The 12033-nt window shown below is 45.2% G+C and overlaps 1 protein-coding gene across 1 annotated transcript in view; it reads left to right on the forward strand.

Moving 5' to 3' along the window:
• Positions 1–433: 433 nt before the first annotated feature.
• Gpatch2l (G-patch domain containing 2 like) overlaps positions 434–12033 on the forward strand; it is a 46604-nt gene continuing 35004 nt past the window's right edge. The window contains exons 1-2 of the mRNA XM_051149607.1: positions 434–595; positions 2600–3271. Coding sequence (XP_051005564.1) covers positions 2610–3271 — 662 coding nt within the window. The 5' untranslated portion in view covers positions 434–595; positions 2600–2609. The remainder of the gene's footprint in view (positions 596–2599; positions 3272–12033) is intronic.

The raw sequence follows: 12033 nt of genomic DNA on the forward strand, positions 1-12033 counted from the left end.
CAGTTTCTCCACTGTAAAGTCACCCCTTTTAGCCCCCACTCAGTACTGCATTATTTAGAAGGAAGCTGCTATGCACAGCTCAAAATTCTTGGTGGTGGGGGGGGGTTGGTTATGCTTCAAGGGAGCATATGTCTTCTACGGAAAATTTATCTCTTTTCCACTCACTCAGTATGGGATTATTAATATTTCTTCTATGCTTTTGAGTTATAATGCAGTATGATTTGTTTTTTTGCTCAAGCCATGTACTGTGTAACCCAAAGCGCTGGCAAGTGACCCACTTCTCCTTAATGTCAGCAACCCAAGGGAGAGGTCTTGTCTCAGGTCTAAGGGTCTCTGCTCACTCCATACTATCCAATTAGGTTCTTCCTTGCGTAATTTCTAGTTTCCCGTGGGCCCGCCCACCTCGGAGCGGAAGTGGGCGCACCGTAGGGCGGAAGTGCAGGGCGGCCGCCTGTCTTCTCTCGTAGCCCGCCCCTCCCTTACCATTCCAGTCCCACCTCTCCGGCCCAGACCGGAAATGAGGTCAGAGAGGGAAACCCAGGCTAGGAGCTTCGGCCCCGAAGGCGGCGCCGGGTGCGAGTGGCTGCGGCTGCCGGTGAGGGGAAGGATGGCTGCGAGGCTGGGCCCACGTCGGGAGGGATCGGGGCTCTAGGTTGCGGCGGAGGGACCTAGGGTACCCTGGGACTGCGGCGAGTGACCGAGGGTGGCGGGGCCTTCCTGTCCTAGGCGCGTCTCCCCAGCCTGGGCGCCGAGGGTCGGGCTGCCTTGGCGGCGACAGTCCCCTCCAGTCTCCCTGTCCCTTTGGTGGGCGACAGAGAGAGCTCAGGCTTGGTGTCCCGAACAGGGGTCTTCCTAGCCCTCGAGGACGGGCTGGGCATGTAGGGGAGTCTCCCGAAACACGGCGTTTCTCTGTGGCGGTGCTCTGACACCCCCTCCCATGACGGGGGGGGGTCCAGTCACCAGGACGAGATTTGAGACAGTTTCTGCCCTAGACAGCTGACCTCCAGTCTCGGGTGAATCCAAAAGAGAAGTTGACTCTTGCCTCCCCACCTCCCCTCACTCTGACCTGGAGACTGGCTCCATGCTTTGCGGCCCACCAGCCTCCTGTGAGTGACTCAGACCAGGGTCTCTAGGGTGTGCACCTGAGAGTGAGACTGGAGGTGTGGGTGTACCCGAGTTGTCTGTCCCTTTTGAGACGCGGAAGATTTCTGCGCCAGCCCTTGACATGTTGTGTAGTACACTTGTCCCATGTTAAAGTTCGTGCAGTTCTGTCTGAGTTTCAAAGCTGTGGGGTTTTTTGTTTTTGTTTTGCTTTGTTTTGCTTTGTTTTTTTAATGAGAGACTTGGACGTGCTGTACCCACTTATCTGCATTGGGCTTAGGGACAGTTGTCTTCTAAACCGCAGTCCTGGCCTTTTAAACTACTACCAATTGCTGAAAGGAAACGGCCTTTTTACGTTTAAGGCTCTGACACTTTGAGGAAGTTTGCGTGGGTGGTAGTTTTGGAGCTCTCACAAATGTTACACATGGGCTAAAAGACTTCCTGCTTTTGAATGTGTTGACATAGGGACCCTGTGAGAATAATTTTTAGAAAGTCCTTTGCAAAATGTAAATTGCATGAAGGGAAATATGGTCTGAGCTCAGCTTTAAGCTCTAATTATGGCAGAGATGTACTTTGGGCATAACAAGAGCTAGGGAGAAAGTGCTATTTTAGTATACGGAATTTAGGTGTTGTCCAGATGGCATTAGGCATTTCTTTTGAAAAATGAAAAATTGAAAATTATTTTTCCTATGCATGCCTTGAAAGGGGTGCTTCAGTTAGCCAGAAATCTTAAGAGACTTTACCCTGTACCTCCATTTTAGTATAATTTATGTCCTGCTGTGTGATTGATGACCAGAATGAGTCTAAAAGTACTGTATGGTAATGGTAATAATAATAATAATAACAACAGCAGCAGTAGTAAAATCACTGTCACACTCTACAGCAGTATATTCCTAGTGACTTCCAGGTGGCAGTTGGTACCATGGTAGACCAGGTGTGGGCCTTCTTTTTTCTCCCATCCTGAGTACTTAACTTGGGAAGCCACAGGTTCTCTGACTATGAACACCGCCAAGTCTTCTTGATAGGTGCCGCTCAGCTCCTTGTCTCCTCCCTACCACAAGCATTCTTAGCAGGTATCTCAGACCGTGGCGTAGCCCTCCATCGTGTCTGGGTCCTGTCTAACTCTGCTGTAGTGGTGAAGCTGTCGGTTTGCTGTTCCTCTCCCATGAGACACTTTCTCATAATCAGGCAGCCAAGGGCAACACTTAATAGGAGAAAGGAAGAAGCTCTGTTTGTTCTTGCTAATGTCTCCGTTTTCACCTGGTGAGCTATTGAATATGTTGATTTCAAGTATTTAACAAGGACCCCACACCTATTTTTTTTTTTTTTTTTTTATCTTTAAGGGTGCACAGATGGGAGAAACAGTTGTAAATGTGGCTGGGTGAAAGGAGTCTATTTTCTATAGCCAGGCAGGGAGTCACTATGTCATTATGTGCTTTATAAAATTACTGGGAAACAGCAGGTCTTTTCGAGCATTTTTTTCTTTTTTCTTTGGCAGCTGTGGCCTCATGGATGAGCTGGTACATGACTTAGCCTCAGCCTTGGAGCAGACATCTGAGCAGAGCAAGCTTGGTGAGCTGTGGGAGGAGATGGCTCTGAGCCCCAGGCAGCAGAGGCGGCAGCTCCGGAAGCGCCGGGGCCGGAAGCGCCGGTCTGACTTTGCTCACCTGGCAGAGCATGCCTGCTGCTTCAGTGAGGCCTCCGAGTCCAGTCTGGACGAGGCCACCAAGGACTGTCGAGAAGTGGCTCCGCTCACCAACTTCAGTGACTCTGATGACACCGTGGTGGCCAAACGGCACCCAGCTCTCAGTGCTGTCGTTAGAAGTAAGCAGCATTCTTGGCACGAGTCTGACTCCTTTACAGAAAATGCACCTTGTCGACCACTGAGGCGCCGACGGAAGGTGAAGAGAGTGACATCAGAGGTGGCTGCCAGCCTTCAGCAGAAGCTCAAAGTGTCAGATTGGAGCTATGAGAGAGGCTGCAGGTTCAAGTCTGCCAAGAAGCAGCGCTTGTCCCGATGGAAGGAGAATACTCCCTGGACGTCATCAGGCCACGGGCTGTGTGAATCAGCAGAAAACAGGACTTTCCTAAGCAAAACAGTCAGGAAAGAAAGGATGGAGTGTGAAGCAGAGGAACAGAAACAGGGCTCTGATGAGAACATGTCAGAATGGTGAGATCTCCCTTCTTAAAGCAAGGCTTTCCTTGGCTCATTTTACCTGAAGTGCAAACCCGCAGTCTCTCAGTGAGCTCCACTGTCTTCTAAACTAGCCGTGCTAGTATTGGCTTGGTGGCCTTCCTGTGGTCAGTTGGTAGCTGACACCTGGTTTGCAAAGTGTCATTCTTGAATCTTGTTTCCTCTGTGTCAACAAGGCTGCCGCTAACAGAGATAATTTGATTCTAAGAACAATTTCAAACATGTACTTCAAATGTACAACTAAGAGTTTGTTTCAAAAATAACTTGCTGTTCTTTATACGATTCAGTTCATACAAAGATATTGTCAAGGTATCAGCAGGGGCTGGCCCTGACGGCTGTGACAGGGAAGGTATCAGCAGGGGCTGGCCCTGATGGCTGTGACAGGGAAGGCATCAGCAGGGGCTGGCCCTGACGGCTGTGACAGGGAAGGCATGCGGGGACCAGGTCTAGGGAGTTTGTAAACAAATGCAAGTTATGTTTGCTGTCAAGGCTATAGTTCTGTTCTCTGTGAGTTACAATTTGACTATATTGAGTATATTTCCTATTTGTGTGTGTGTGTGTGTGTGTGTACACATGTGCAGGTGCATGTGTAGGCCCGAGGTGCATGGTGTTTTTTCCTCTGTCATGTTTCACCTTGTCTGAGTGAGTAGTCTGTTATGGAACCCAGAGCTCACCAATTGGCTTGAGTAGGTGGCCAGCAAGCTCTGGGAATCCTGTCTGCGCTCTCACAGTGAGATTGCAGAGATGCACTGCTGTGCCTGGCTTTCATGGGGCTGTTAGGGCTCCAAGCTCAAGTCCTTGTGCTTGTCCAGTAAGCACTTTACACACTTAGCAGTCTCCTCAGCGTTTTGACACACACTCACTCTCTCTCTCTCTCTCTCTCTCTCTCTTTCTCCTCACACAAACACACACACATACATTTAGAGAGGGAGGGAGAGAGAGAGAGAGAAAGTGTGTGTGTGATCAAACTCAGGTCCTCAGGCTTGGCAACAGGTGCCTTTACCTGCTCAGCAAGCCGTCTTACTTAGGCAGTCCTTGAGTGTCTATGGCAGACATTTCAGTTGTATGCGTATATAGTGGGGTGAAAGATGACGGTGTGAGTTCCTTTATCTTCTATCACCTGGGATCAGTACTCTGACGGTCGCATGTTTAAAATGTCAGTGTGGTTTCTGCCATCTCATTTCTCTCCATGTCAGATCACCCTGAAAGTGTGGGTCCTTGGCGACTCAATACTTGCTAGAGTTACTCTCTGAGCTCTCAGTGAGGTGTCTGGGGCGGTGCCTTGTGGCACACCGTAGGAAGTTTGGCAGCTCTGCCATGTTCTTGCCCTTCTTCCTTGTGTCCTCTCAGGTGCTGCCAGGTGTGGGTTGAGCACTGCAGGTTTGTTCTGCAGTCTGCCCACCATAGCTGCTGGATACTCTCACTTAATGCTTACAGTTCTCTTGTATGAGAGAACCTCATTATTTGTATGTTTAGATGAGGAAACTAGGTTTAGAGTTTGGTTAATTTGCCAGGGTCACCTGCTGTCCAAACTGAGAGTCAGACCTGGTTTCCAAGCTCATATTTTCCCAGGTTTTGCTGCCTGCCAGCTGTGGAATGAGGAGCCTTTCCCCGGCCATAGTATCCTCAGGTGTCACTCCCAAGGACATAAAGGCTGGGCACGCCGAGGCCAGGCTGTCGGTAACAGGCCAGCTGAAGGTCTGTGTGCTTCCTCTTTTTCTGAGTGGTTTTTATTTAACTTTCAGACTTTTTCTTACTGTATATTTTGCCAGCATGTTCAGCTGTGTTGAGGAAGACTCACAATTTGACTCTTGTAATTTTCTTCTAAGTTTGATTCTATTTATCCAATTTATATGTTGTTTTTAGATTATGAAGGTATTCTTCCTCCATAGTCATACTATTTTAAATCAAACAAGAATGGCTTAACCAACTTGTAGCTTTTTTTTTTCCCCCGAGACAGGGTTTCTCTGTGTAGCCTTGGCTGTCCTGGAACTCATTCTACAGACCAGGCTGGCCTCAGACTCACAGAGATCTGCCTGCCTCTGCTTCTCTGAGTGCTGGGACTAAAGGTGTGTGCCACCACTCAGCAAACTTGTAGCTTTTTATGGTACTTTTTATGAAAACCTCTGTTGAGGCAATCAAGTTGGCATTTAAGATTAAGCATATACATCTTAGAGTCTTAGAGTTGAGAGTGGAGAATTCAAATAGCCCTTTGGAATGCTGCTTGTGTCTTTTTCTTCCCCAGAATTTCTTGTTAAACTGAAGTTGCTTTGTGTGCTAGAGACTACCACTGCCTTCCCTGAGCTGCAGCTCCCAGTGAAGGCCTGTGGTCCAGCAGTGGCGTTTCTGTCTCTGTCCTTTCCTAACCCAGTTTGTCAAATTCTAAGATCTAGTCATCCAAGAGCCTGGAGACACTGCAGTGGACAGGAATGCTTGTGAATTCTTGTTGTTTTCACACTGAGGAGACCTGGTTCTCCCCTGTGGGCTTTCCTCTGGCCTTACAGGGAAAGGGATGCTAGAGTCCTGTCACTGTGAAGAAATATCCGGGTAAGTGGTAGTGTGATGTTGGTCCTATGTGAGCCATGGCTGGGAAGGAGGCGTTCTAAGAGGGCCCCTTGTGTGGAGGCTGGTAAAGGCTCAGCAGTTAAGAGTGCTTATTCTCAAATCGACCTGAGATCAGTTCTCAACACCCACATCAGGTGGCTTATACCTGTGATTCTAGCTCCAAGGGGATCTGACACTTTTCTTTTCCCCTACCCCATACACACTTTCCTTAAGAGAGATCCTTGTGCCCTTAGTGTTCACTGTTAAGATCGAAACAATGGATCCTAAAGGATTAAAATTTCCCAGGATTCCCGTGCTGAAATCGTAGTGCCAAGCAAAAGAGGTTCTTGTCTTCCAGGAAGAGATTTCACACATCTGGGCAGCTTATCTCACAGTTAACTCAAGTGTTTTCAGAATTATATCATCCTAGATGGTGGCACTGTTCTAGGAGACCCTAGGAGGAGTTTTTCTCTCCGTAATTTTGGCCAAATTGTAAACAATTCCATTTTCATTTACCAATCTCTGCTCCCTAATTTTTAAAAAAATACTGAGAAACTAGATGGCGGGTTTATTGTAGTAGTAGACGTGTGCTGAGAAAAATTCTCTGAAGTCTTTTAATTGAATTGCATGGTAGCACATTCTTGTAATCCCAGCTGTTAGGAAGTAGAGGCAGGAAGAACAGGAGTTCAAAACCAGTCTCAGCTACATAATGAGTTTGAGACCAGCCTGGGCTATATGAGACCTTGTTCTTAAAAAATAAGTAGAGTCTAATTTTTAAAGAACTGCTAACTCATGCCTTGACTTGTCTCCGTTTATCTGTATTTTCAAATAGAAGTACTTTCATATTTGCCCCTGAATACTTTCTGTGGAGAGGAGTGCTTCTCATTCTCTGGCATCAGTTTGTCCAAACTTTCCTCAACAGCGAAGGGGAACGAAACTGTTTAATTTTTCAAGCTGCTTTTAATTACTACTTATTTATGTTTTCCCCCCTCATTATTACTGTATCAGTAGGGTCTTAACCTTAGGATTGCCTTCAACTTGCAGTCCTCCTGCAGCAGCTTCCTGGATGTGTGTGGCCTGGCTCTTGTTTTGCGTTGCTGTTGAGGATTGAACTGAGAGCTTTATGCCCATGGGCTAGGTCCTCTGACACTAAGCCTCACTCCAGCCTGCCCTTGGCTATTCAGCATAATGTATATCAGGGCTAACAATAGACTTCAAATAGCAAGTTGAGTATTGATCTGAGTATTGCTCCCTGCTGGTGAATTGGTTATGTCAAAATTTCCCTGCCTCCTGTTTAAAGAAATGCTTTCCAGAATCCCTGAGGTTACTTTTTAATGAAGCTGCCTGGCTTTGCCATGGCTCAGTCACATAGAGATCAAAGTGTTGAACTTAACTTTTCCATCAGTCCTGTTGAGGGTTCTTGCCATCAGCCTTGTAAAATTACTACCTTAATACACCTTGTAAAATTACTGTGATAAGCTGATCATTAACCTTAGCCTAGTCTGTGGGTAGTGTTTTAAGAAACATGTATTTAAATGTTTTGCATTTAGAAAGTATGTCTTTTTTGGTTTTTTTTTTTGTTTCGGTATTTTGGTTTTTTGGTTTTTCAAGACAAGGTTTTTCTGTGTAGCCTTGGCTGTCTTGGACTCACTTTGTAGACCAGGCTGGCCTCGAACTCACAGAGATCCACCTGCCTCAGCCTCCCAAGTGCTGGGATTAAAGGCATGCGTCACCACAGGCTGGGAATGTATATCTTAATTGACTTTACTTCTAGTTTATTTAAATTTACTTATTGCTAACAAATTAAATTGCTAACAATTTTAAGCCTTGCCACTATTTCTTTCTGCTTTTCTCTCTCTGTTTCTCATTCAGTTGTGTTCCAGCCAAGAATTGTGAGGATTTAGAAACGGGTACAACATAGTAGCTTTATTTATGCGGCATCAAGATCACATACTTACTGTAATGTTCTTCAGTGTATGTATGGGAATGGATGCTCTGAGATTTTACAAGTTCTGTAAAATTGCTTTCTACCAATCTGCATTCAGATTTTCTGAGTATCACTTATCTGTTAGGTGATGGACCTTAGCCTGATTCTCTGCTCCTCAGCAGGACGTTGTTCCTCCTGAATATAGTTTAGGTTTTGTATGAGCAAATTGGTTGGGTGGTGGCCTAAAGTTACATCAGGAGCCTTCCTCAGGTGATGTATTAGAGGCTAGTCTCACAGGAAAGAAAACATTCCCTTGTCCTGGAAGGCAAATGACAGAGATGGAGTGCTAGACCTGTCCCCTGCTTCCCCAGCCCAAGCTGACCTTCTGCAGCCCCTTGGTGCCTCTTGTTTTCTTATTTTTATAGAAAATCAATATCCCTTCTGACACAAACAATAGCTCAGAAGCAAGAATAAATGGGAGAAAGCTGGATCTCTGTCCATCACCTCTCACTTTAACTGCCCCAAACTCTTTAATTATGAGTGCGCTTTGCTGCAGGTGTTTGTGACAGTGAAATTGCTAAATGAGGACCATTTTAACCAAAGACTGGGTGATCAATAACACTCTATAGCAGTAGCTTGTTGGATCAATAGCCTTCATTATTTCATGGTTAAGGTAAGTAGTCTCCTTTGCAAGTGGAGGTCATTAATCAGGGGTTACTGGGGCGGTGGAAAGAGTCTCTGTAGTGTTGGAGTGTTCTGCTTTTCTTTTCTGTAAACAGAGGTACTGACCAAGTGCATGCTTACCTCTTCTGCAATTGGCAGCATTCACTGGAAGGTATTGGAAAGCTAGCATAGACTGCTTATACAGGCTTAGTCTGGTCTGCTAGTGCATCCTTAGAAAGAGCTGGAAAGCACCTGGGGAGGCACATGTGATATGACTATCTCTTAGAGTCTTTCTCCAGGAAAGAACTTTGCTAGAAAATATAGTGCTAAAAGTAAATATATAACATCCTAAAGAACAGAACTCTGAAAAAGAAATGGATTGTCTCCCGGGGTCCAGAGTTGTAGGTTAGCTGCAAAGGTTAGGGATTCCAGCTTGGGCTTGATGACCATTATCATTGTCACAGAGCTGAGAGACAAACTGGCACCCTTCTAAGGACCCTGACACATGAGCTCCTGTGCTTCTTAGTCTGCCTGCTATTGTGAACTCATGTTTTAAAAGGCATCTGATAAACAGCTTCAGCTGCCTACTAGAGTACTTACAAGCATCTAAACATTCAGGCAGTGAGATGGCTCAGTGGGTGAAGCTTCTTGCCGTCAAGCCTGACAAGGTGAGTTCAGTCTCCGGGGCCCACATGGTGGAAGGAGAGAGCCAGTTCCCTACCAGTGCTCTTCCACACGTGCACTGTGGTACTTGTTCCTGTCTGTCAATCAAACAGGTTCATAAAAGTTTAAAACAGAAAAAATGAAACATTTGTACATTCACAGCAAGGTTTCCTCTGCTGCAGACTGGTGTGCTGAGGAATGTATTCATGTCATCCTGCTCCAGGGGACAAGACCCTGGGTTCAGAAATACAAATATGACTAGAACTTCTGACTAGCTGGAGGTTGCTCCCTCCTTTACTTCCAACCTGTAAGTTTTAGTTTTCTATTTGGAGTATACTTAGATAGGGAAGTCTGGTCCTCTCTTGTGTTTGTGTATAGGAGGCAGCCATAGGATATCGAGTCCTGGGAAGTTGAGCCTCCAAGCATACAGTTTAGTATTGCATGGCCAGAAAAGAAAAACAATCCCTCGTCATACAGCGTTCTAGAGAGTGTAGTATTTCATATATAATATAAATATTATAAATATCTGGGATGGGGTGAGAGTTAGGCAGTGAGGTTAGGGAGGTGATGCGGTGTTGCCCTAGTAGACCTGTGTGAGGTGAGACCCGAGTAGCCCTGGGGATTATGTCAGCGCCTCTGCACTTCATGCCTGTTGGCCAGGTGTGGGTATGGCAGAGGAGAATGGGGCTGAGGGCATGGGTGTAAGTACCTATGCGCAGACAGGAACCAGTGGCCTTTGGATAACTGGAAATAATCTCAAGACTTGACAAATTGGACTGCATGAAATTAAAAAGCTGCTGCACAGCAAAGGAAATAATTACCAGAATAAAGACAGCCTCCAGGATGAGAGGAAATCTGGCAGCTATTCATCTGATTAATATCCAGAGTCTACAGAGAACTCAGAAAATTAAATACCAAAATAAATAACCCATCAGTAAATGAGCATAGTATTTGAGCAGGCAGTTCTCAAAAGAAGTACAAAATCCCAATAAATATGTGAAAAAATGTTCATTATCCTTAGCCATCAGGCAAATGCAAATCAAAACTACATTGACATTCATTCAGTTTTACCCCAGTCAGAGTGGCTGTCAGCAGGAAATCGAACAATAGCAAATGCTGGCCAGGATGGGGTTGGGGGGCACGTATACAGCGTTGGAATGTAAATTGATGTAGCCACAATGGAAATCAGTATGGAGGCTCCTAAGAAAACTAATGATCCAGCTATGCCATTCCCAGTTATATACCTGAAGGAATTCATGCCAACACAGGACAGAGGAGATACTTGTGTGCCCATGTGTGTTGTGACAGTATTCACAATCGTCATGTTACAGGCTCAGCCTAGCTGATAAAAAAAAAAAAAAAAAAAAAAAACTATATACACAAGTAGTGGAATATTATTTAGCTATTAAGAATAATGAAATCATATCATTTTCAGAAAAATGGCTGGTACTGGAGATCATGCTAAGTGAAGTTAGCTAGGCTCAGAAAGACAGTTATCACATGTGTTTTTTCTTATATGGATCCTAGACATTAAAAAAAAAAAAAAGACTTGAAAGTAGTGGGTCACCTGTTTGGGAAGAGGCCGAGGCAGGAGCCCAGCATGGGAGAAGGCCATGACAGGGTGAATAGAAGCTAGGCACGCAGTGTGCAGGCATGAGGACTCCATAATGAAATGTGATATTTTGCAGTGATAGATGACTAAGAACGTACTAGAGAGCTGAAATCCAAGGAATTGAGTTAAGTTCTGCCCAGTTTCATTTATTTAAACAAGAGAAGGATTAGAAATAATTTCAGACATGTTCACTTTTGAAAAAAGAGGGTTTTGGACATATTCTGTAGACTAAGGGTAAGGAGAACATTGTTCTTAAAGTTCAGAGGAAGAGCAAGCCTTTGAAGAATTCTGCCAGTAGACATCAGAAGAGTATTTTAGGACATAGTCACCAGGATACAGGAGATGGAGCATTTCCAAATAGGAAACAGAATTAGAAGGTGACTATTCAGACAACCAGCATCTGGCAGGAAAACTTAGAAGGCAAGTTAAGGTGTAATTATACTTACAGAATGAAGGACAGAAAATTGAATTGGTGACATGAAAACCTTGAGTGTTCCTAGAATGCAGATGGAAGAAGAGATGTTGGTGAGAGAACACACCAGGTCTGGAGGACAAGAGATTAGGCGCCTAGTCCATGTGTACATTCGCCCAGTGAGGAAAAACTACCAGAAGTTAAAAAGAATTAACCTAAGTTTAAAAGGGGAAACCAGTGAAAACAGTCCTCTCCCCATGCAAGTCGTGCCAATGTCTTATGTTCTGCGTTGGTAGGCTGGGTGGGACAGGTAGAAAAGAGCAAAAAATACCATGTTATTCAACCTTAAGTGATAAATGTGAGGGCCTGTATTTGTTGGCAGAACTTTGAGGAGAAAAGCATTGTTTTTTTCCTTTCATTCTGAATTTTACATAAAGAAAAGATAAATTTCATGTGGAAAGGCAACAGACGGTCTCAGAAATAGGGCCTGGAGAAATGGCTCAGTGGTTAAGAGCACTGGCTGTGCTTCCAGAGGACCCAGGTTTGATTCCCAGCACCACATGGTAGTTCATAACCATCTCTAGCTGCAGTTTCAGGGGCATCTAACACCTGCTACTGGCCTCTCTAGGCAGCAGGCATGCATATAGTGCACAAACATACATACAGGCAAAACACACATACATATAAACAATAAGATTAAAAGAAAGTCTAAGATATGTAGACCCCTTAAAAAAGAACCAGTACCCACCTAAAGGTGAATTGCTACTAATGCTACAAATAGGTAGTTATGCATTAAAAGGATGGGTGGGGCTTCTTTGGGCTCAGTTGTCTTCCTGGATTACCCAGTAGAGACTACCCAATTGTCCTAGTCCCTTTCTGTTCACGATCACATGAACTGGAGAGGCTGCTGCCTGCGT

The sequence above is a fragment of the Acomys russatus genome, chromosome 1 (genome assembly GCF_903995435.1).
Source record: "Acomys russatus chromosome 1, mAcoRus1.1, whole genome shotgun sequence".
In the NCBI taxonomy this organism is placed as follows: Eukaryota; Metazoa; Chordata; class Mammalia; order Rodentia; family Muridae; genus Acomys; species Acomys russatus.